This window comes from Cetorhinus maximus, chromosome 23, assembly GCF_964194155.1.
Source record: "Cetorhinus maximus chromosome 23, sCetMax3.hap1.1, whole genome shotgun sequence".
NCBI classification, from domain to species: Eukaryota; Metazoa; Chordata; class Chondrichthyes; order Lamniformes; family Cetorhinidae; genus Cetorhinus; species Cetorhinus maximus.
The window spans coordinates 27,956,942-27,983,078 of NC_135901.1; the positions used below are offsets into that span (position 1 = coordinate 27,956,942).

Here is a 26,137-nt window from a genome sequence, read left to right on the forward strand (position 1 = left end):
CGATCTATATCCCGTTGTATCCTTTGACAATCCTCTTCACTATCTGCAACTCCTCCAACCTTAATGTCGTCTGCAAACTTACTAATTAGCCCAGTTCCATTTTCCACCTACTTCCATTATTTTTAAATGTATTTCCATCCATTGTTTTATCTCTACTTTTTAGCCTTTCGATTCCTTCACCCCACCCCACCCCCACTAGGGCTATCTGTACCTTGCTCATCCTGCTTTCTACCCTTAATTAGCACATTCCTTTAGATAATATCACCACCTTCAACACCTCTTTGACCTTTTGTCTGTGACATCTTTCGGTTATCTCCACCTATCACTAGCCCTCTGTCCAGCTCTTCTTGTCCCACCCCTCCCTTAAACCAGTTTATATTTCACCCCTTTTCTATTTTTCCTTAGTTCTGTTCAAGAGTCATGTGGATTCGAAACGTTATCTGTGCTCCTCTCCACAGATGCTGCCAGACCTGCTGAGTTTTTCCAGGTATTTTTGTTTTTGTTTTGGATTTCCAGCATCCGCAGTTTTTGCTCTTATTTTACATTTTCCTCCAAATTGTTTATGTATACCACAAACAGCAAAGGTCCCAGCACTGATCCCTGCGGAAGTCCACTAGTCACAGCTCTCCATTCAGAAAAGCACCCTTCCACTGCTACCCTCTGTCTTCTATGACCGAGCCAATTCTGTATCCATCCTGCCAGCTCACCTCTGATCCCGTGCAACTTTACCTTCTGTACCAGTCTGCCATGAGGGACCTTGTCAAAGGCCTTACTGAAATCCATGTATATAACATCCACTGCCCTTCCATCGTCGATCATTTTTGTCACTTCCTCGAAGAACTCGATCAAGTTAGTGAGACACGACCTCCCCTTCAGAAAACCATGCTGCCTCTCACTAATACGCCCATTTGCTTCCAAATGGTAGTAAATCCTGTCACGAAGAATCTTCTCCAATAATTTCCCTACCACTGACGTAAGGCTTACCGGCCTTTAATTTCCTGGATTATACCTGCTACCCTTCTTAAACAATGGAACAACATTGGCCATTCTCCAGTCCTCTGGGACCTCACCCGTAGCCAGTGAGGATACAAAGATTTCTGTCAAGGCCCCAGCAATCTCCTCCCTTGCCTCCCTCAGTACTCTGGGGTAGATCCCATCTGGCCCTGGGGACTTATTCACCTTAATATTCTTCAAGACATCTAACACCTCTTTTTTGATCTCAACATGATCCAGGCTATCTACAAACTCTTCCCTAGACAAATCGACCGCTAAGTCCTTCTCTCCCTGCAAGTTTATTGCCTCCAAGTGCCCATCCAATTTTCGTTTGAAATCGTTCATCATCTCTGATTGCACCACCTCATAGGCAGCGAGTTCCAGGTCATTCTCACTCGCTGTGTTACAAAAACTTCTTCCTCACATCCCCCCCACATCTCTCACTTAAAACCTTCAACCTGTGTCCCCTCGTTCTTGGCGGGAACAACTTTTCTTTTCCCAGCTGATGTAAACCTGTCATAATCTTGTACTCCCTATCAAATCTCCCCTCAACCTCCTTTGCTCCAAGGAGAACAGTCCCAGCCAGAACAAAGAAACAAGATATGTTCATGCCTGGAATAAAATGGGAATGTTTACAATTCCACTGGGCAGTGAAGGAATTGGAATAACTCACCTTGGGTGTAGTTGAATGGAATAGATCAATCTGGTAACCATGTAGATTCTAGTGAAATTCAGGGAAGTGTAGACAAGATGAATAAGTCGATAGCTTTCTCTTGGAAATGGTTATATCATTTTCCTTGGAACCCTTTTTTTAAAGAAAACCACAGTTGAAATCCTGGCCACTACCTGAAATATCAGGACCGCACAGAGTGAGATCAGCAAAGCTCTTGAGGCAGACCCACCACCCCCACACACACACACGCAGACCCCGGCTTCCCACCCACCCCCCGCTGCCCCCGTGAACTTTAGATAAGATAACATGAAAGTCAAAAAATGTCTGGCATGCTATTGGGATACCAGTGTACGTGCAGATGTGATTTGTTAGATGTTAAGCAACTAATAGAAGGAAATTCATGGTGAAATACATGGAAGAGTCCCAAATATACACAGCGACTTGTCAAACAGTATGACATGGAATGGTTAACGTGGCCAGAGGAATGAGACAACATTTTGATGTGATCAAGGCACTGACACAAGCTCCAGAGAGAAACTGACTTTAAAACAGTCAGGATGGAATTAAAGATACCAGTCATGGTGAAAAGTGAGTAAAACTAAAGCGAAAGGGATAAAAAATTATGGATTGGGACAATTAGGAGCTTGGGAGAAATAATCCTGAGTGAGAACTCTCCACAAGTTGGACAGGGGTGAGGAGAGAGCTGGAGAATCTTTTACATCCATGCTTGATCTGTTGCTTGAAACATATGTCCTTATGTACTAGTAACCTAGAACTGACAGCGCTCCTTCAGGAGAAGAAAAGATTGAGTACATGTTACCCCAGGCGGGGCCAGAACATAATTGGAAAATAACGGAGTGAAATTGAGTGAGAGGTCGGAGAGAGAGTTCTCCTCCCCCTCAAGATGTTGTCTGTAAGAATCCTGGGGGACCCTCTACTTTGGGTTTTCTTGCTAATTAGTGAACACTAAATTTAAAACTATGGCTGTGTATTTATTATTTAATTTGATTGTTACACTTCTCCTGTTTTAATTCCTGTTGTGATTCCTCTGGGTGAGGATGGTTGACAGGTGACAGGATGGGAAATTGTGGTTTGGGTCTTCATTGACCAAATGTTTTATTGATCCGAAAGGTGTTAAAGGGGCCAAACCTCAGCAGAAATCGTGCTGAGCTGAGAACAGACGACTTGCTATGTGGAAACAGGGAGATGAACAGCTTCCACAGGACAGAGAAAACAAGAGTGCCTTGAATCCTAAACGACACCTGGGTGTCAAGGCCACCATGTTTTCACTGCTTGGCATGGGAATGCTGACTCCCTGTACCGGGGACGGAGCGTGGGAAGCCAATTGTTTGAGAGTTTGACGTGGCTTGGGCGGGTACAGATGGTTCAATGACAGGTTTTGTAATTGGTCCATTCAAATGTTAGCTCAGCAATGATTGGGTTAAATCAGTCTCTAGAGACTTTGTGATGTCAAAAAGTATTAGAAGGAATTCCCCGAGCACAGAAATTTGTAGAGATTTTACATATTGCATTGACTGGTGCCATGGCATCTGGCGCAGACCAGGGAACATTTACGTGGAGATGGTGCTTCTACACAGAGTGTAATGGTAATGCTGCTGCACTTTGATACTACTGCTCAGACATGAGCATGTGTCAGGTCTTATTTGTACTGAATAAAATCTAACCGCTGTCACCAATAAGGGTTATCTCTGAATCATTTCAGAGTTTGGGAAAAGGGGATAAAGGGTTAATACATACAAATTAGGAGCAGGAGTAGGCCATTCTGCCCCTCGAGCCTGCTTCGCTATTCAATAAGTTCATGGTTGATCTGATTGTGGGCTCAGCTCCCTAACCCTAACCCCTTTCTCACCTTTGGCAGTCAAGTATCTATCAAACTCAGCCTTAAAAATATTCATTGACCCGGCCTCCACCACTCTCTGGGAAAGAGAGTTCCACAGTCTCGGAACCCCCTGAGAGAACAAATTTCTCCTCATCTCCGTCTTAAATGGGAGAGACATTTTTAAACTGTGTCCTCTATGTCTATTCTCTCCAACAAGGGGAAACATCCTTTCAGCATCCACCCTTTCAAGTCCCCACAGGATCTTATAAGTTGCAATAAGATCATCTCTCATTCTTCTGAACTCCAATCGATACAGGCCTAACCTGTCCAACCTTTCCTCAGAGGATAACCCCCTCATTCCAGGAATCAGGCAAGTGAACCTTCTCTGAACTGCTTCGAAGGCAATTGTGTAATTTCTTAAGTAAGGAGACCAAAATTGTACACAGTACTCGAAATGTGGTCTCACCAAGGCCCTGTACAACTGCAGGAAAACATCCTTACTTTTATATTCAATTCCCCTTCCAATAAACACCAACATGCCATTTGCCTTTCTAATCACTTGCTATACCTGCATATTTTTTGTGGTTCATGTACCAGGTCACCCAGATCCCTCCATACCTCAGAGTACTGCAATCTCTCTCTCTTTAAATAATATGGGTATTTTTAAACTGTTCCTGCCAAAGTGGATAAGTTCACATTTTCCCACATTCGACTCCATCTGCCATTTTTTTGCCCATTCACTTAACCATCTATATCCCTTTGCTGACTCCTTAAGTCCTCTTCACAAATTATTTTCCTACATATCTGTGTGTCATCAGCAAATTTAGACACCATACATTCGATTCCATCATCCAAGTCATTGATACAGATTGTAAATGGTGGAGGGCCCAGCGCTAATCTCTTGTGGCATCCATTTGTCACATCTTACCAACCCGAAAATGACCCATTTATGCCTACTCTCTGTTTCCTGTTGTTTAACCAATCCTCTACCCATGCTAATATGTTACCGCCTCCACTATGAGTTCTTATTTTGTGTAGTAACTTTTGCAGTGGCATCTTGTGAAATGCCTTCTGGAAATCTAAGTAAACCACATCTACAGGTTCCCCTTTATCCACATTTCTTGTTACTTCCTCAAAGAACTTTGATAAATTATTGAATCACGATGGATTCCCTGAACCCCATTTTCTAACATTATGCGTTAAAAGAAAAATGAAATCTCACCTCCCCCTCTGGCTCCTTTGCAAATTACCTTAGAGGGACTCACTTTCCGTTCAAGAGTCTGCCAACCCCTCTCACCCACTTTCCCTGAAATGCATAACTTTAATCAGGAGAAGTCCAGAAAAATCAATAATTTTATTGACAAAAGTTTATCAATGAAACGGAAAATGGTTAAGAAAACAGAAATAGCTTGATGATGAAAGACAACCACAGTAAAAGGATGTACAAAATGTTCTGGACCCAAATGGTTTCTCTTTGGCTCCTCTGTACCCTGTTCCCGTGACTCCTCGCTTTGGACACTGAACCTCTGGCGTCCCATCACCATCAGCCCCAGTCACCTCTCCCCCCACCCCAATTAGTTGGAGGCCCATTTCCCAGTCAGTGCTCCAGCACCTTCCTGTCTCTCTATCAGTGCGACACCCATGGCAGTTTCCTAACTGTGGTGCAGGCCCCGTTATTCTCAGCTAAATTCAGCCCTCAGCTCCGTCGCCTGGCTGCCATTGACACGAGCAATAGAGAGACAGAAAGGTGCTGGAGGCTCAAATGGGAAGTTGAAACTTGTGGCTCTAAATCAAATGTTAGGATCTCTGTAAAGACTGCTAATTTCTAAAAAGAAATTCAAATTCCCAGTGAACAAATTAAGGGATCAGATGACAAGACTTCAAATTTTATCATTTTTACTGCAGCAAACAAACTAGAAGCAACATTGACAAAACACTACGTTTGTAGGCAAAGTATACGTATACCTTAAACTATAAAACAGAATTCTGCCCTTTTACTTTTGACACAATTAAAAATCTTACTCCATGGTTATATTGTACTCTGTTCCTGAAGTTGACACTCAATACTCCCAGAACCAGTCCAAAGTGATTCTTCGCCCCCGAGGGTTTACTTCCATTCTTTTCTTTGCCAAGTCTGGCAATTATTAATGCCAGAACTGACTTTCACCATGAAGGTTCTCCAGAGGATTCTCCCTCTAACTCAAGCAAGGTGAATCTTCCAGCCTTGTTTTAAATCCTCTCAAATTTGGTCTTTTCAACCTGAGCATGAAGTCCCACCCACATTGCTGCATGGTGAACCATGCAGACTTGTCACCTCTATCTGTTCCCTCCCTCTCTCCATCCTGGCAGACTGATCTGTCTTTGAAATTCAGGGATATCTTTGAAAACCTTCCAATCCAATCGTACAATGGCTTCCTAGATACTCTTTCCCTCTCAAAGCCAATTTCCATGGCAACGGGAATCACATGGACCTTGTATTTAGGTAGACATGTCAATTAGCTATCCTTTAGACTCCCAACTTCATTCTTTCTTGAAACTAAATAGACAATTAAAGCATAACCGTTGACAAAATCTGAAATTTTCAACTTCTTCCTGGGATTTTGGAGACTCACAGTCCATCCACTATCAGCAGAGATACTTTTGCCATTTTCTACAGGTGTGACCACCCTGCACCTTCTTTCCAGTAAAATAACCTGGGGCTCCCTTTAATCTTTAACAGTCAAGTCACCGGGTTTGATATCAGCGGAGTTCAGAACAGGTCACATCACACCCCTTCATTCCTCCATTTTACCCTAAAATGAAAACACAGTCTCAAAACAGAACAATCATATAAAACCTCATGTTTGTAACACAACACTTCAACATTTGTCAATAAATATGTTATTTATACTGGGGTTTTTATTATTAGATTTTTTAGTTGGAGGCAAAGGGTGGGGGCTTCTCAAGGGTAACTTTCCCTTCCTAACTTTGTATTGTCTATAGTGTCAGCCGTGGCTCAGTGGGTGGCACTCTCACCTCTGGGTCAGAAGGTTGTGGGTTCAAATCCCAGTTCAAGGAACCCAAGCACAAAAATCAAAGCCAATTTTCCAAGTGCCAGCACCGAGGGAGCTCTGCATTGTTGGAGGTGCTGTCTTATGGATAAGTTGTTAAAGGGCCCATCTGCCCTCTCGGGGGGGGGATATAAAAAGTGGCACAGCCACTATTTCCGCCCTCCCCCCCTTCCTTGCCAACTGTAAGGGTCAATATGCTTCGGTCCTGTCCTGGATGTGATTAACAGCAGCAATAACAGCAGAATTGAACCCCTGGAATCACGTGTGAACTTGCTGGTGTCTCAGCAGATTGGATATCTGAGTGAATCCCTTTCCACACTGAGAGCAGGTGAATGGCCTCTCTCCGGTGTGAACTCGCTGGTGTCTCTGCAGGGTGGTTAACTGAGTGAATCCCTTCCCACACTCAGAGCAGGTGAGCGGTCTTTTCCCAGTGTGAATTCGCTGGTGTGTCAGCAGATGGAATAAATCTATGAATTCCTTCCCACACTGAGAGCAGATGTATGGCCTCTCCCCGATGCGAATTCGCTGGTGTGTTCGCAGGTGGGATGACAGACTGAATCCCTTCCCACACTCAGAGCAGGTGTATGACCTCTCCCTGCTGTGAACTCGCTGGTGTGTAAGGAGGTTAGATGATTGAGTGAATCCCTTCCCACAAACAGAGCAGGTGAACAGCCTCTCCCCAGTGTGAACGCGCTGGTGCATCTGCAGGTTATATAACTGAGTGAATCCCTTACCACATTCAGAGCAGGTGAATGACCTCTCCTCAGTGTGAACTCGCTGGTGTAGCAGGAGGGTGGATGAATTAATGAATCCCTTCTCATACTCAAAGCAGGTGAATGGCCTCTACCCAGTGTGAACTCACTGGTGTTTCAGCAGGTTTGATGACTGCGTGAATCCCTTCTCACACTCAAAGCAGGTGAATGGCCTCTCCCCAGTGTGAACTCGCTGGTGTTTCAGCAGGTTTGATGACTGCGTGAATCCCCTCCCACACACAGAACAGGTGATCGGCCTCTCCCCGCTGTGAATTCTTTGGTGATTCTGCTGGGTGGCTAAGTCACTGAATCCCTTCCCAAACTCAGAGCTGGTGAATGGCCTCTCCACAGCATGAACTCGCTGATGTGCCTGCAGAAGGGATAAACCACTGAATCCTTCTCACACACAGGGCAGGTGAATGGCCTCTCCCTGGTGTGAACACGCTGATGAGTTTTCAGCTCACATGGGAACCAGAATCCTTTCTCACAGTTCCCACATTTCCATGGTTTCTCCATGGTGCGGGTGTCCTTGTCCCTCTTCAGGTTCAATGATCAGTTGAACATAGGACACGTGTACGGACTCTCCCCGCTATCAATGGTGTGATGTTTTTTTCAGGCTGTATAACTGGTTAAAGCTCTTTCCACAGTCAAATGCACTGGAACACTCTCACTCGGGTGTGTCTGTCTAGGTATTTTTTCAGTCACACTGATGTTTAAAATCTTTTGAAGCAGACAGAACAGATAAAGATTCTTCTTTCTAGATTCAAAGGCCAATAATATTCAGATCCCAATGAATCGAGTGACTCTGTAAGATCTTCATCTGATGTTTGGTTTGAGATTTCTGTCTGTAAATCTTCTCCTGTGAAAGGAATTTACAAAAGTCAGCACTGTCAGTACAGGATAGAAATTCAGAACTATTCTAGTTTCTATGGAATATTCTTTCCTCTCTTGTTACCCAAAAGCTGTAAATCTCCAACCCACACACTCTCCCTCCATTCTCACTCTCCTGTATCTAATATACACCCTTTCAACTGCTGAAGATGCTAATCAATGCTGATCGACAGATCATGCTCACCATTTCCTGTCCTGGACACACAGACCTGAAAATCTTCATGCAGGCTGCTAGCCCTATATCTGTCTATATTACTGGAAAAAATTGTGTGCAATATACAGTCATGTTAGACCTGATTAGCGATATGGTGATGGGGGAGTGAGGAAGAATTTTATTCAGGCAGTGAGTGGACATGACTCACAACAACACTAGAAACAAATTCAGAATATACAATTCTAGTTGCTATGACCCCTGTGACTGGAAATATATAAAATGGATGTTAGGTTGCGACAGTACAAAATACAGAAATAAGAATATGTATAAGAATATATTTTATCAGAGAACCATAAATAATATACTTAATATGTACCAGAAAACAGCACTAGACATATCTCTGTCCTATCTTAATTTACTGTCCCCTTAAATGTCAGTCATCTGTTGGGGAAACCACCCCTTTAATTGTGAACATTAGGAAAGAGACCATCCTTTTAGCCAGACAAATAAATGTGTCAAGCTGAGGGAGCAAAGGATGTCAATGTCTTTAAGACAGAGAGAGAGAGACCTGGGCCAACCTTTCCAGAGTCTGCACCCTCTCTGGATTCACTTCCTTTCCCTTCAGTTCCTGCAAGTCAACAATTTCCCCCCAGAATGAGAAAAGAAAGTGTTTTACTCACAGATGTTGGACACAGGAGGAAGTTTTAGTCTGTGTGAAACTCAGTCTTCATTCACACAAAGCCCGCGCTCTGATTGGCTGGAGGACCAGAGTCTGTCCGGTCCTCCAATTATTCCCATTGGTTAATCCCTCGCATAAAGACAATTACAGGTATCTCCGGGACATAAAACGTTTCTCGGACTGCTGTTCTAGTCGCATTCTGAGATCCACACTCAGTGCCATGCACTGCCATATGAACACACTCGACCTCTCCCTCCAGCAGCACCGCCGCATCCTTTTTCAAAGCTGCACGTGCCCCAGTTTCATTTTATTCTTCGTCTCATCCGACGCCTCAACAGGAAACTTTTTCTCTTTCTCTCAAGTGCTAAGGAACGCAAGCTCCAACAACTCATCGACACCAATACCCATCCAGGACCCTCCACCCCTGCCTGTCCCTCTGTCCCTGCCCCATCTTCCAATCCCAGCCCCGGCCGTGTATTCGCTATACCCCCTGACCTTCCCCTCTCCGATGCTAGAGTGAGAATGGAGGGAGAGTGTGTGGGTGACATATTGGGGAGGGCAATTGGTGAGTGTGAAACTGAACCCAGGAGTCAGCACCTTCAGGGGAGGAGAATTGGGGAAAAAGCAGGAGGGGGATAATAGGATGAATTAGTGTTAAATTAAATTGGGAGGAGGGAGTGTGTGGGGGACAGAGATTTATAGCTTGAGAGGCGGCTGGATAGTGACATTGTCAGTGGACAGGTATTCCAGAGACCCAGGCAATTCTCTGGGGACCCGAGTTCGAATGCCACTATGGCAGCTGGCAAAAATTGAATTCAACAAATACCTGGAGTTTAAGGTTTGATGATGACAGTGAAACCATTGCTGATTGTTGCAAAAACCCTTCTAATTCCATCAGGAAATCTGCTGTCCTTACCCAGTCTGGCCTACATGTGACTCCAGACCCACAGCAATGCGGTTGACTCGTAAATGCCCACTGAACAAGGGCAATTTGGTATGAGCCACCCACATCCCAGAAATGACTGAGAAAAAGGGAGTGGGATGTTCTATGACATAACCCTGAACAACTTTATCAATTTCTGTTTCAAAATGCTCCTTGGGACCTTGACCTTGAACCCGCAATGGACTATGTCAGAGGTAAAGGCCATACTGGGCTCAATTACATTGAAAATACAGCACAGAAACAGGACGTTTTGTTACATTTTGTTACATTGAAGGTGGTATATTAATACAGGTTATTGTTTTATTGAAGACTGCCTCTTGAACTCCCTCACTGCCCCCGAACTCCAAGACTCCTATGATGAACAGTCTGATCAACAATCTCATTCCCACAGCCCAGCCCAGCCCAACCATTCTCAGTGAAACTCCTCTCCTCAGGCTCCCTTGTGACTCTGTCCCTGCTCTCTCACTGTGCTGAGTTCAGGTGTGAACAAAGCATTTTTGTCTTCAGATTTTCACTCTGATAGGTTGAATGCATCAGGAGACGATGAATAGGCTGGGTCACCTCACTCTTGGAAAGACAAGGCTGAGGGCTAATGGAGGTTTTTATAATTCTGAAAGGTTTTGATAGACACAGAGAATGTTTCCACTTGGAGGAGGGAGAGCAAAACTAGAGGCCATCAACATAAGATAGTGATTGATAAATCTAATCAGGAATTCAGGAGAAACTTCTTTACCAGAGAATGGTGAGAATGTGGAACTCGCTACCACAGGGAGTGGTGGAGGTGAATATCCTGGATCCATTTAAGGGGAAGCTGGGTAAACACATGGGGGAGAAATTAACAGAAGGATTCGCTGAGAGTGAGATGAGAAAGAATAAGAGGAGGCACAAGTGAAGTATAAACACTGACATGGATTGGGTGGGCTGAATGAACTGTTTTTGTGCTGTATATTCAATGTAATTGAACCTGGTATTGCCTTTAACTCTGTCATAGTCAATTCCGGGTTAAAGAGAAACAGTTTAACTCACAGAAGAACATTTCAGCTCATTGCTTCCAGCTATTGTCCAATCACTGCCTCTTGTCAGCCAGGTGTCCGAGTGAGGAGCCAAGACATTCAATTCAAATACAAACATCTCATGTGATTTATTCCAATATAACTTTGAAGAGCAGGTCTTTTGAAAATGGACGGAAACTATTTAAATTTACTGGGCCCCAGTCATTTCCTAAAACAATTATTATTTATCAGCCAGTCTTTTTCATATTGGAGAGTCTGTTTCATCCAGCACAACGCAGCCCACATTAATGGCAGCCCATCCGCCACCTTCAATACTCACTCCCTCCACCAGTGCAGTACAGTTGCTGCAGTGTGTACCATCTACAAGATGCACTGCATTGACTCACTGAAGCTCCTTCAACATCACCTTCCAAACCCACTACTTCCACCATCTCCAATAGCAAAAGACACATGGGAACAGCATTAGTTGAGATTCCCCTCCGAGTGGCGCATCATCCTGACTTGGGAGGTGTCAGCTGTGGCTCAGTTCATAGCACCCTCGCCTTTGAATCAGAGGGTTGTGGGTTCATGTCCCACTCCAGGAAACCAAGAACTGTGATTGTACTCGAAAAGAGTTGCAATCTGTGACTGTTGATAACTCGAAAGAGTATCCTGACTTGGATCTCTGTTGCTAAGGAAGAGAAGCGCGAGAGGAGCCGGGAGTTGAAGGGAAGCGCGAGAGGAGCCGGGAGTTGAAGGGAAGCACGAGAGGAGTCGGGAGCTGAAGGGAAGCGCGAGAGGAGTCGGGAGTTGAAGGGAAGCGCGAGAGGAGGCGGGAGTTGAAGAGTCACCGGCTGCAGATCCTGGAAGCTCGGGTTTCGGAGTTGAAGCGGCGGCTGGGAACACTGGAGCATCTGCGAGGTGGAGAGTATCATGGATAGAAGGTATAGAGAGGTGGTCATACCGCAGGCTAAGAGTCCACAGGCAGAAAGGGAATGGGTGACCACCAGGCAGAGCAAGCGGACTAGGCAGGCAGTGCAGGAATCTCCTGAGGCTATTCCCCTGCAAAACAGATATACCACTTTGGATACTGTTGAGGGGAATGGCCTCTCAGGGGTAAGCAGCAACAGCCAAATTCGTTACATCACGGTTGGCTCTGTGCAGCACAGGGGAGGCGTAAAAAAAATGGGAATGCAATAGTTATAGGGGATTCAATTGTAAGGGGAATAGATAGGCATTTCTGTGGCCACAAATGAGACTTCAGGATGGTATGTTGCCTCCCTGGTGCAAGGGTCAAGGATGTCTCAGAGCGGCTACAGGACATTCTGAAGGGGGAGGGTGAACAGCCAGTGGTCGTGGTACACATTGCTACAAATGACATAGATAAAATTCTAGAGTCCATTTAAAAGATTTAATAGCTACGCACGTGGAAAACAGTGGCAGAATCAGACAGAGTCGGCATGGATTTATGAAAGGGAAATCATGCTTGACAAATCTACTGGAATGTTTCGAGGATGTAACCAGTAGAGTTGATGAGGGGGAGCCAGTGGATGTGGTTTATGTGGACTTTCAGAAGGCTTTCGACAAAGTCCCACATAAGAGATTGGCTTGTAAAATTAAAGCGCATGTGATTGGGGGTAGTGTATTGAGATGGATAGAAAACTGGTTGGCAGACGGGAAACAAAGAGTAGGAATAAACGGGTCTTTTATGAATGGCAGGCAATGACTTGTGGGGTACTGCAGGGATCGTAGCTGAGACCCCAGTTATTCACAATATATATTAATGATTTAGATGAGGGAATTAAATGTAATATCTCCAAATTTGCAGATGACACAAAGCTGGGTGGGAGGGTCAGCTGTGAGGAGGATGCAGGGATGCTTCAGTGTGATTTGGACAAGCTGAGTGAGTGGGCAAATGCATGGCAGATGCAGTATAATGTGAATAAATGTGAGGTTATCCATTTTGGTAGCAAAAACAGGAAGACAGATTATTCTGAATGGCTATAAATTGAGAAAGGGGAATGTGCAACGAGACTTGGGTGGCCTTGTCCACCTGTCGTTGATGGTAAGCATGCAGATGCAGCAGGCGGTAAAGAAGGCAAATGGTATGTTGGCTTTCATAGCCAGAGGATTCGAGTACAGGAACAGGGATGTCTTGCTGCAATTATATAGGATCTTGGTGAGACCGCACCTGGAATATTGTGTGCAGTTTTTGTCTCCTTATCTGAGGACGGGTGTACTTGCTATAGAGGGAGTGCAGCAAAGGTTTACCCGACTGATTCCTGGGATGGCGGGACTGACATATGAGGAGAGATTGAGTCGATTAGGATTATATTAGCTGGAGTTCAGAAGAATATGGGGGGATCTCATAGAAACCCATAAAATTCGAACAGGACTAGACAGGATAGTTGCAGGAAGGATGTTCCCGATGGTGGGGGAATCCAGAACCAGGGGTCACAGTCTGAGGATATGGAGTAGACCATTTAGGACTGAGATGAGGAGAAATTTCTTCACCCGGAGAGTGGTAAGCCTGTGGAATTCATTACCACAGAAAGAAGTTGAGACCAAAACATGTTTTTAAGGAGTTAGATATAGCTCTTGGGGCGAAAGGGATCAAAGGGTCTTGGGAGAAAGCAGGGGCAGGCTATTGAGTTGAATGATCAGTCATAGTCATAGTGAATGATGGAGCGGGCTCGAGGGGCTAAATGGCCTTCTCCTGCTCCTAGTTTCTAAGTAAAAAAGGGATGAGGTCCTCAAAGCAGACTATAGGGAGTTAGGAAGTAAGTTGAAAAGTCGGACCTCAAAGGTAGTGATCTCAGGATTACTACCAGTGCCACGTGCTAGTCAGAGTAGAAATAGCAGGATATATCGAATGAATTCGTGACTGAAGAGATGGTGCGAGGGGGAGGGTTTCAGATTCCTGGGACATTGGGACCGGTTCTGGGCAATGTGGGACCAGTACAAACTGGACGGGTTACACCTGGGCAGGACCGGGACTGGTGTCCTGGGGGGAACGTTTGCCAGCGTGGCTTGGGAGGGTTTAAGCTAAAATGGCAGGGGGATGGGAACCTATGTAAGGAGTCAGAGGGGGGGAAATCAAGGACATGAACAAAAGACAGAAAGGAGAATTAGAAAAGTGATAGGCAGAGAAATCAAGGGCAAGAATCAAATAGGGCCTCAGTGAAAAATAGTGGGAATGGGACAAGTAATGTTAAAAAGACAAGCCTTAAAAAGATAAGGCTTTGTGCCTTAATGCAAGGAGCATTTGCAATAAAGTGGATGAATTAAACACACAAATAGATGTAAACAGGTATGATATAGTCGGGATTACGGAAACATGGATGCAGGGTGACCAGGGATGGGTACTGAACACCCAGTGGTATTCGGTATTTAGGAAGGACAGACAAAAAGGAAAAGGCAGTGGAGTTGCATTGCTGGTTAAAGAGGAAATTAACGAATAGTGAGGAAAGATATTAGCTCCGATGATGTGGAATCTGTTTGGGTAAAGCTGAGAAACACTAAGGGGCAAAAAACGTTAGTTGGGGTTGTATATAAACCACCAAACTATAGTGGTGATGTTGGGAATGGCATTAAACAGGAAATTAGAGATGCATGTAATAAAGGAACATCTGTAATTATGGGTAGCTTTAATCTGCATATAGATTGGGCAAATCAAATTAGTAACAATACCATAGAGGAAGAATTCCTGGAGTGTATACGGGATGGTTTTCTGGGCCAATACATTGAGGAACCAACGAGAGAACAGGCTAACCTGGACTAGGTATTTTGTAATGAGAAAGGAATAATTGGCAATCTTGGTGTGCGAGGCTCCTTGGGGATGAGTGACCATAATGTGATAGAATTCTTCATCAAGATGGAGAGTGATGTAGTTGATTCTGAGACTAGGGTCCTGAATCTTAATAAAGGAAACCACAATGGTATGAGGCGCAAGTTGGCTATGATGGATTGGGAAACGTTAAATGGATGAGCTCAGTCAGTCTCATACTCTCGCCTCTGAGTCTGAAGGTTATGGGTTCAAATCCCCACTCCAGAGACTCGAGTCCCCCATAATCCAGGGATGGCACTCTTTCAGTCTTCAGCTGCCAGGTTCCTAAACTCTGGAATTCCCTCCCTTAACCCCTCCACTTCTCTCTCCTTCTTTTAGACTCTGCTTAAAACCTACTTTTTCTTCTCTCACATCAAGGTCTCGATAAACTGTGTCCCCAAAACAAAGCTGATTTATTTGACATTTACCCAGAATATTAACCTCCAGCCCAGTTACAGGGGTTATTAAAATCAACAGAAACAAATACCAACTGTCAGAATGAACATGGTTCAGTCCTGGCTGTGATTAGCAGCAGCAATAACAGCAGAATCCAGCCCTTGGAGTGAACAATGGACTCACTGGTGTGTCAGGAGCTGGGATGAGAGAGTGAATCCGTCCCACACTTGGAACATTTAATCAGCCTCTCGCCAGCCTGAACCCACTGCTGGGCCAGTAGACTGGATGACTGAGTGACTCCATTCCCACATACGGAGCAGGTGAACGACCTCTCCGCGGTGTGAGCTCACACATATGTAATCGAGCTGGATGAGGAAGTGAATCCCTTTCTTTCTCCTACAATCTGACCCACATCGTCATGACCTGCACCATGGGTAGGTCAAGGAGGCAGATCCAGAATCCACCCCAGCCTGAATGTGGATCGAGCCCCGTGCTCTTGGCACCAATCTGATCCGCACCCACCATCCAGGTGATTGAGCCGACTAGCCCCCATCCCCCACAAGGAATGTGAGTCGACCAGCCCCCATCCCCCACAAGGGATGTGAGTCGACCAGTCCCCATCCCCCACAAGGGATGTGAGTTGCTATGGCAACATACACGGTTACACACTATGGATAGTGATGGTCACAGCTCCAATTTCTTTCCACCATGTGGCTGAACAGAAATCTCTCCCAATCTTACAGCCTACCATTGGTGTGTGTTTGAAGGCTTTACAAGTTGATGCTAAACCTATTTGGCTGCATCATGAAGACACTTTCCTCGACCATCAAGTCCTGTACTGGAACTTGAACCGGTAGCTTCAGACTCAGAGGACACTATCCACTGCTCCACAAGACCTGCTCCGTTACCCAGGAGTTTGGAGACTGGGCTCAAGATGAGTAATGGCAGCCGCAGCTCCCACAATCCCGCGCGCTGAGGAAACCGCTCTCTGCGCCGTGCGGACGGGTGACCCGCGACTGCGCATGTCTGAGGGAGAGGGGAAGGTACGCATGTGCGGGAGGGAGCCCGTCCCTTTCCTTCAGGCCAGGAGTTGGCCAATCCGCAGTAGCTTTTTGTTTTTATATCTGGGTTCACCCCCCACCCCCTTCCCACCTTAAACCAGCTTATATTTCACCCCTCTCCTAATATTACTCAGTTCTGTTGAAGGGTCATGAGGACTCGAAACGTCAACTCTTTTCTTCTCCGCCGATGCTGCCAGACCTGCTGAGTTTTTCCAGGTAATTCTGTTTTTGTTTTAGCCAATGGGATTCATTGGAGGACCGGAAGGACTCTGCTCCTCCAGACAATCAAAGCGCAGGATTTGTTTGAATGACGATTGAGCTTCACTCGGACGAAAACTTCCTCCTGTGTCCAACATCTGTGAGTAAAACACTTTCTTTTCTCCCCCTTTCCATTTCTTTTCTCATTCTGGGGGGAAATTGTTGACTTGCAGGAACTGAAGGGAAAGGAAGTGAATCCAGGGAGGGTGCAGACTCTGGAAAGGTTGGCCCAGGTCTCTCTCTCTCTCTCTCTTAAAGACATTGGCATCCTTTGCTCCCTCAGCTTGACACATTTATTTGTCTGGCTAAAAGGATGGTCTCTTTCTGAATGTTCACAATTAAAGGGGTGATTTCCCCAGGATATGGCTGACATTTAAGGGGACAGGAAATTAATATAGGACAGAGATATGTCTGGTATTGTAATATGGTACATATTAGACTTGATATTTATGGTTCAGGAATAAAGTACATTTATTATTATTTCTAGTCTTTTAATATATGTAGGTGTGTACGTATTTAATATATTTTTGGCTGTGTCTTCAAGTTCATTTATTATTTCTAGTCTTGTAATATAGTACAGGAGCTACCTTATATATTTCCAGCCTTACCTTCATTACAACACAGAAAGAGTCCATTTGGAAACTCAAGTCCAAGATCGTGACCACGCGCTAAATAAATAAAGTTCTTCCTCGCATTCCCCCTGTATCTCTCACCAGTAAATATACTTGTATGAGAATTTTCATTTTCACAGGAGTCAGTGAGCATGCGTTTTTTGATCAGCATGAATCGGCACCTTCAGGAGAATTGGGAGGGTGCACATTCGGTGCAGCAGAGTAAGAACGGAGGGAGAGTGTGTGGGATACAGATTGACAGCTTTTGGGGAATGAGAGAGGAAAGAATTCTCCATACAAAGTAGAATTGTTGTTTCTGAATTTCTGTCCTGTACTGACAGTGATGAATTTTGTAAACACCTTTTACAGAAGGGGATTTGCAGACAGAAATCTCAATGTAAACATCACATCAAGATCTGAGAGAGCAACCCATTTCATCAGGACCTGAATATCACCAGCCTTTGAATCCAGAAGGAGAAATGTTTGTCTGCTCTGTCAGCCTCAATCAGTTTTAAACGTCTGTGTGACTGGAAAAGCACCAAGACACACACACCCGAGTGAGAATGTTTCCAGTGCACTGACTGTGAAAAGGGCTTTCACCAGTTACACAGACTAAAAAAAAATCACCATTCACAGTGAGGAGAGACATTGTACATGTTCTGTGCATGGACGAGGCTTCAACTGACCGTTGGACCTGGAGAGACACAAAGACAGCTGCACCATGGAGAAACCATGGAAATGTGGGGACTGTGGGAAGGGATTCAGATGCCCATCTGAGCTGGAAATTCATAGACGCAGTCACACTGGGGAGAGGCCGTTCACCTGCTCTGTGGGTGGAAAGGGTTTCAGTCATTTATCCAACATAATGTCGCACAAACTAGTTCACACCGGTGAGAGATGGTTCACCTGCTCTGAGTGTGGGAAGAAATTCAGATCCCCATCTAAGCTGAAGATTCACCGATGCACTCACACCGGGGAGAGGCCATTCACCTGCTTTGAGTGTGGGAAGGGATTCAGTCAGTTATCAAACCTGCAGACACACCGGCGAGTTCACACTGGGGAGAGGCCATTCACCTGTTCTGCGTGTGGGAAGGGATTCAGTGATTCATCTGGCCTGCGGACAAATCAGCGAGTTCTCACTGGGGAGAGGCCGTACACCTGCTCTGAGTGTGAGAAGGGATTCAGAGATTCATCCAGCCTGCTGACTCACCAGCGAGTTCACACAGAGGAAAGGCCGTTCATCTGTCCTGTGTGCGGGAAGGGCTTCAATCAGTCAAGCAACCTCCTGCGACACCAGCGAGTTCAAAAATGATTACAGGAGTTGGATTCTGCTGTTATTGCTGCTGTTATTCACATCCAGGACTGAACCATGTTCATTCTGACACTTGGCAAAGTGGGAGGGTCGATGGGTTTCTTTCCGCTGGTCTGGCCGATCTCACGACTTTGCTTCCAGTGGGCTGATGCTCTTTGAGCCTGGGAGTGCACATTTCCACTGAAATGATCCACAAAAGCTGATGAAGTACATTTATTTTACCCTAGATAGTAAGTAATGATTTTCTTACGACTGGAGGTAAATCTAAAAGAAGTACATTTGTCTCTGTTCCATTGAGTCTACAGCACTGGGCCAGGCCAGTTGGCTCAATTGGTCTCTGTCAGTATTTATGCTCCACATGAGCCTCCACCCACCCCTCTTCTCCCCCCATCAGCACATCCTTCTATTCCTTTCTCCCTCATGTATGTATCTAGCTTCCCCTTAAATGTATTCATGCGATTCACCTCAACCACTCACTGTGGTAGCAAGTTCCACATTCTCACCACTCACTGGGTAAAGAGGTTTCTCATGAAATCCCTATTGGTTTATTGATCCCCTTCATCATCTTAAAGACTTCCGTCAGGTCACCCTTCAGTCTTCTCTTTTGTAGAGAAAAGCAGCCGCAGCCTTTCCTGAGGGTTAAATGCTCTCAGTTCTGGAATTATTCTTATGAATCTTTGTTGCCCCTTCTCCAGTGCCTCTATTTCATTTTTCTAAACGGAGATGACAAATATTGACAGTACTCCCAGTGTAGGCTAACCATGGTTCGAAACAAGTTGAACATAACCTCCCTGCTTTTCAATTCTATCCCTCTAGAATGGAACCTATATCTGGGCCCCATACTTTTGGAAAGATGTGAAGTTCTTAGAGAGGGTGCAGAGAAGATTTACGAAAATGGCACCAGAGGTGAGGGACTTCAGTTATTTGGAGAGATTGCAGCAGCTTCAAATGTTCTCTTTTGATCATTGAGTCATCAGGGAAGAAAATGGGGTCATTCTGTCTTTCGAGTCCATGATAGCTCTATATAGAGCAAACCAGTCAGTCCCATTGCTCCGTGGTATCCCCATAGCCTGGCAAGTTTATTTCCCTGTAGTGCCCATCCAATTTCATTTCAATTTCGCTCATCTCCTCTGTTTCCACCACACTCAAAGGCAGCGAGTTCCAGGACATTACCACTCGCTGTGTAAAAATGTTCCTCCTCACATCCCCCTGCATCTCCTGCCCAAAACCCGAAATCTCTGTCCCCCTCATCCTTGTACCATCAGCGAATGTCTGCCTTATTTAAACCTGTCATAATTTTGTACACCTCTATCAAATCTCCCCTCAACCTCCTTTGCTCCAAGGAGAACAACCCCAGTTGGACATCAAAAATAAAATATGTTCATGCCTGACATCAAATGTGAATGGTGAATTTCTGTTTTGAAAATATTATGAATATATTGTACTGGACAGTAAAGGAATTGGAATGACTCACCTTGGGTGTCGCTCAGTGGAATATATCAATCTGGTATCCACCTACATTCTAGTGAAAGGCAAGAAAGTGGAGATCAGATGAATAATTTGATATCTTATCTTGGAAATATTTGTTTCCTTTGAGAATGATTTAAAAAAAAAGAAAACCACATTTGACAGCCTGGCCAACACTGAAATATCAGGACCATAATGGGGAGAGATAAGCAAAGGCAGACACTCACTTTGATCTTTTGATAAAGCACACCTGAAAGTTCAGAATATGTGGCCTGACATTGGGATACCGGTGTGAGTGTGCAGATGTGATTTGTTACATGTGAAGACAATAGCACGCGTAAATTCATGGTGAAGTGGACTGAAGACTGGGTCCCAAACATATACAGATACTTGACAAACAGCCTGACATCAAATGGTTAATGTGGCCAGGGGAATGAGACAACATTTTGACACCATCAAGGCACTGATACACACTCCAGAGAGAAACTAACTTTAAAACTTTAAAACACATTGGTCATGGTCAAAAAATAAGTAAAATTGAAGTAACAGATAAACATTTTGGTTGGGACAATTAAGGGCTTGGGAGAAATAATACTGAGTGAGAACTCTCCACAAGTTGGACAGGGTAAGGAGAGAGCTGGAGAATCTTTTACATCCATGCTTGATCTGTAGCTGGAAGCATACGTCCTTATGTACTAGTAACCTAGAACTCACGGCGCTCCTTCAGGAGAAGAAAAGATCGAGCAGATGTTACCCCTGGCGGGGCCAGAACAGAACTAGAAAATAACAGAGTGAAATTGAGTGAGGGGTCAGAGAGAGAGTTCTCCTCCCTCTCAAGGTGTGGACTGTAAGAATCCCGGGGGACCCCCTACTTCAGGTGTTCTTGCTAATTAGTGGACACTGAATTAAAAACTATGACTGGCTGTGCATTGATTTTTAATTTGATTGTTACAGTTCTCCTGTTTTTATTCCTGTTGTGATTGCTCTCTGGGTGAGGATAGTTGAAAGGTGACAGGATCGGAAATTGTGGTTTGGAATACTGACTCTCTGTACTGGGGACGGAGCGTGGGAAGCCAATTGTTTGAGAGTTTGACGTGGCTTGGGCGAGTACAGATGGTTCAATGACAGGTTTTGTAATTGATCCATTCAAATGTTAGCTCGGCAATGATTCGATTAAATCAGTCTCCATAGACTTTGTGATGTAAAAAAGTATCAGAAGGGATTCCCCGAGCACAGAGATTTGTAGAGGTTTTACATATTGCATTGACTGGTGCCATGGCATCTGGGGCAGACCAGGGAGCATTTACGTGGAGATGGTGCTTCTACACAGAGTGTAATGGTAATGCTGCTGCACTTTGATACTACTGCTCAGACATGAGCATGTGTAAGGTCTTATTTATACTGAATAAAATCTAACCACTGTCACCAATATGGGTTATCACTGTGAATCATTTCAGAGTTTGGGAAAAGGGGTAAACAGTTAATTGACCCCCTGACCCCCATTTTCTAACATCGCTGTGTCAAAAATAAATTCTCATCTCCCCTTCTGGCTCCTTTGCCAATTACCTTAGAGGGACTCACTCTCTGTAAAAGAGCCTGCCAACCCCTCTCATCCACTTTCCCTGAAGTGCATAAATCTAATCATGAAAAGTCCAGAAAAATCAAATATTTTTACTGATAAAAGTTTATTAATGAAACAGAACATGGTTAAACAAACAGAAAATTACTTGAAGATCAAAGACAACCAGAGTAAAATGATGTGCACAATGTTCTGGACCCAAATGATTTCTCTTTAATTTGTCTGTCCCGTGTTCCCTGCCCTCTTTGTGGAACACCTCTGCTCAGTCCACAAGCATGACCCTGACCTTCCAGTTGCTGCCATTATAATTCACCACCTTGCTCTCATGCTCACATTTCTGTCCTCGGCCTGCTGTAATGTTCCTGAGAAGCCCAACACAAGCTGAACGAACAGCACCTCATCCTCCGATGAGGCACTTTACAGCCTTCTGGACTCAACATTGAGTTCAACAACTTCAGACCATCAACTCTGTCCTCCGTTTGGATCTATTTTTTGTGGCTGCGTTTGCTGCCAACGTGGGGCATGCTCAGTGTTACCACTTCACGCAGTGATGTCATTGTGAGTGACAGAGATCAGAACTCTACGCATTCCCCCAACCTCAGTGTGATACTCATCCTCTCCAGTTAGTTTCTCCCTGTTTTTAAACCAATTTCAAACTTGCAGTAATCCTAATGAGAACTGAAACTGAAGAACAAAATTCAATGAACAATCCTAGAGAGTGGATTTTGGACCCAGAAAGGGCTATTTCATTCAGAACAAAATCCAATACCCATTTTCCCCTTGGTCATTTCCTTTAGTTTTATCTGTTCATTAATTTAAAAGTTTAATTCACTCACCAAAATGGCCAGTGATTTACCTTTGCTACTGTTAGACCAGGATAAAAGAGCCTTTAAGCACATTCTTTCAATAAACTCAGAATGATTGATTTATTATATAAAAAATATTTTTAAAAACAATTTGCAAGAACTGGTTAACAGGCAATTATAATCTGGAATTGTAACTATCAATCCCATTTAAAATACTCCAGGTCACACACAAACTAAGGACAAACAGACAGGGTCTCTGCAGAGATGGGCTTTGGAGAATAGATTTCATGAAGAAATAGGATAAAGACTGGAAGGTTTTGAGACAGTTGATCTTGAATTCGCTCATGTGAAGACAGAACCCTAGTTCCAGTAGATCCCTGGAGCTTCGGCGTGGAGGAAAGTAGAGCTGGATCAATCCTTCTCCTCTCAGCCTCTCGTTTTCCAAAGACAGACAATTTCCACCGAGATGAGGATTCTTAGCTGGATACTGTTAACCAATCTACTTGTGGCTAGACGAGGAGAATGTGAGCATGGCAGCTTTTCACTTTCTCCATTCAGTCCCAACTGAATTTAAAAAAAGCAAGTTAAAAATTTAAAGCTCACCTCTGTCATGTGGTTTCCAGTAAATTACTCGCCTTTGTCTTTAAACCAGTTTCTTTCCCCCATCCATGTAAATAAGTGCAGTGCAAACAAGCAAACACTTCTTTCCCCCTCAAGTACCCTGCTGGTCAGGTGATTTCTTGGAAAAGTCATGCTTGCTCCCAGCCCAAAGCTAAACTATTGACCCTTTTAAAAGAAACCCAGGTCAGCTTCCAAATCCACTGATAATGCTGTGTCCTTCCATATTGTGAACGAAAATATTGTCCTGGAAAATATGTTTCTAATATGTGTCAGCTGTGGCTCACACTCTCACCTCTGAGTCAGAAGGTTCAAGTCCCAGTCCAGAGCCCCGAGAGCAAAAATCACATCCAACATTCCAAGTGCCAGCACTGAGGGAGTGCTGCACTGTGGGAGCTGCTTCCTTTTGGATGAGACACAAACCCAATGGCCCCATCTCCTGTTTCTTTTGGACTTAGAAGATCCTGTGGCCAATATTTTGAAGAAGAGCAGGGGAGTTTTCTCCAGTGTCCTGGTCAATATTCATCTCTCAATCAACATCACCAAAAACATATCATCTGGTCATTATCACATTGCTGTTTGTGGGATCTTGCTGTGTGTGATTGGTTGCCACGCTTCCTAAATTACAACAATGACTGCACTTCAAAAGTATTTCATTGGCTGTAAAGCACTTTGGGGTGTATTGTGGACGTGAAAGGTGCTATATAAAGGCAAGTTTTTAAATTTAAAATTTATGTCACCTGATCTTGTTATCTGTAATTTAATTGATTTCAGCCACCCCCAACTTGCCATTTAATAAATTCACTTTGGTTCAGACAAGATTTTAACCAATTAAGGCAAAGGCAGAATTCTCTGGATAGTAAATTTTAAAAGAAGTTTATTAAAATAAAAATGTTTACTTAACAACTTTAAGACATTGACTTTTATAACTTCATGTGGGTGATCAGTCTGTGGAAGCATAAAACTCTCTGGCTCTTTCTTTGATAGTAATTCTTGTGGAATTTGCCCTCGGGAGTCTGGCTCCTTCTCTGACAGTAATTTCCTTGGAACTCGGCCTCGGGAGTCTTCAGTACTTAGCTAGCAAGGGAGACCTTCAGAACCTCTACTTTTATCCCCAAAGTGACCATTACCTCACGTCAGAGTTGGGCCTGTTGTAACATGACAATTGGTCAGTTTGGTTACTAGATTAATTTAATTGGATCCCCAATTACTTACACCACCTTCTCTCATTATCTTAGACAGGAATACAATAGAACTGTTTCATACTATCCCTTTATCTGATTCTATACCATCCCTTATTCATACAGATTCAAATGTTGAGGCTAATCGGAGGTTGAAGGTCTCTCTTGCCAGTACATTTATCATCACTGCACATTCTTTACATACAAGCAATTAAGATTTTACATGTTTACAGAAAATAAAATTCAAAGTCTTTTACTCAACTACTGATTCATTATTGATTCATTAATTGTAACTCAGTTCAGGCCGACTACTTATTCAATCATCTGTTACTGACTGGTAGTTAATTAAAGCAGTAATTGCTGAAAAAAGAGATGTCGAAGCTTTTCATCTTCCACTCATCAGGACATTCGCAAGAATACCGAATGTAAAGGGAACAACAATTTATGCTTTGTGAGAAGAGAGTGCTGCTTGGAGGGAAAGTGGACACTAGTTGGAAGAGGTGTTGCCATGGATAATGCACCAATTAACTGATGACTGACAGTTAATTGCCAAGCTTTGTTTAAATTCAGGTTGACTCTGGTCCAGTCTCTCCAATGAACTGAAGTCCCTCATCCCCGTTGCCATTCTTGTAAATTTCCCCTGCACCCTCTCGAAGAACTTCACATCTTTCCTAAACTGTAGGGCCCAGATCTAGGGTTCCATTCTAGAGGGATAGAATTGAAAAGCAGGGAGGTTATGTTCAACTTGTTTCGAACAATGGTTAGACTACACTGGAAGTAATGTCAATATTTGTGATCTCCATTTAGAAAAAGGAAATAGAGGCACTGGAGAAGTGACAGGAAGGATTCACAAGAATAATACCATAGCTGAGAGCATTTAACCCTCAGGAAAGACTGAGGCTGCTTTTCTCCAGAAAAGAGAAGACTGAAGGGTGACCTTTAAGATCCTGAAGGGGTTCAATTGAAATTCAATGAAATTAAAACCATCCACCCTTCCCAGTTCACCAACTGTCAGAATGAACATGGTTCAGTCCTGGATGTGATTAACAGCAGCAATAACAGCAGAATCCAGCCCTTGTAATCACTTGCTAACTCGCTGGTGTCTCAGCAGGTGGCATGACTGCGTGAATGTCTTCCCAAACTCAGGGCAGGCGTACGGCCTCTCCCCAGTGTGAGCTCGCTGGTGTGTCGGCAGGTAGTACGCATCACTGAATCCCTTCCCACACTCAGAGCAGGTGAATGGCCTCTCCCCAGTGTGAATTTGCTGGTGTGTCAGCAGGGCAGATGAGTGAGTGAATCCCTTCCCACACTCAGAGCAGGTGAATGGTCTCTCCCCGGTGTGATTGCGTCGATGAGTTTCAAGAGCAGATGGGAAAAGGAACCCCTTCCCACAGTCCCCACATGTCCACGGTTTCTCCATGGTGTGGATGTCCTTGTGTCTCTCTTTTTCGATGATCAGTTGAAGCCGCACCCACAAACAGAACACATGTACGGTCTCTCCGCTCTGTGAATAGTGCGATATTTTTCAGTCTGTGTAACTGGTTAAAACTGTTTCCACAGTAAGTGAACGGGAACACTCTCACTCGGGTGTGTGTGTCTTGATGTTATTTCTGTCACAAGGATGTTTAAAATCTTCTGAAGCAAACAGAACTGACAAAATTTTCTCCTAGATTCAAGGCTGCTGATAGTCAAGTCCTGCTGAATCGAGTCACTCTGTCACGTTGTCTGGTATCTGTCTGTAAATCATCTGCTTCCGATATCCTGCAACAGTTATTTACAAAAGTCATCACTGTCAATGCATGGCAGAAATTCAGAACAGACAATTCTAGTTTCCTGGAACAAATCTTTCCTCTCTCATACCCCAAAATCTGTAAATCTCGGTCCCACGCACTTTCCCTCCATTCGCAATCTGCTGGATTTATATGCACACTCCCAATTCTCCTGAAGGTGTTGTTCATGCTGATCGACAGATCCATGCTATACCGCTTCCTATCCAGAACACAGGGATCTGAAATCATCATGCAGGCTGAAAGAAACAGAAATGTTCACTCATTC

The 26,137-nt window shown here is 44.2% G+C and overlaps 3 protein-coding genes and 1 pseudogene across 5 annotated transcripts in view; 1 reads left to right on the plus strand and 3 right to left on the minus strand.

The window, feature by feature from the left end:
* LOC144697407 (uncharacterized) overlaps window positions 1-26,137 on the minus strand; it is a 456,361-nt pseudogene that overhangs the window by 337,634 nt on the left and 92,590 nt on the right. The window lies entirely within an intron of this gene.
* LOC144697301 (uncharacterized) overlaps window positions 1-26,137 on the minus strand; it is a 273,518-nt gene that overhangs the window by 206,274 nt on the left and 41,107 nt on the right. The window lies entirely within an intron of this gene.
* Window positions 16,530-26,137, plus strand: part of LOC144696981 (uncharacterized) — a 159,756-nt gene continuing 150,148 nt past the window's right edge. The window contains exon 1 of one of the 2 annotated variants that reach the window (XM_078568718.1): window positions 16,530-16,608. The gene's annotated coding sequence lies outside the window, so the exon portion shown is untranslated. The remainder of the gene's footprint in view (window positions 16,609-26,137) is intronic. The other variant, XM_078568719.1, reaches the window with a different exon arrangement.
* The window catches only part of LOC144697934 (uncharacterized), a 43,969-nt gene continuing 39,463 nt past the window's right edge, over window positions 21,632-26,137 (minus strand). Inside the window, exon 5 of the mRNA XM_078569894.1 lies at window positions 21,632-25,514. Coding sequence (XP_078426020.1) covers window positions 25,164-25,514 — 351 coding nt within the window. The 3' untranslated portion in view covers window positions 21,632-25,163. The remainder of the gene's footprint in view (window positions 25,515-26,137) is intronic.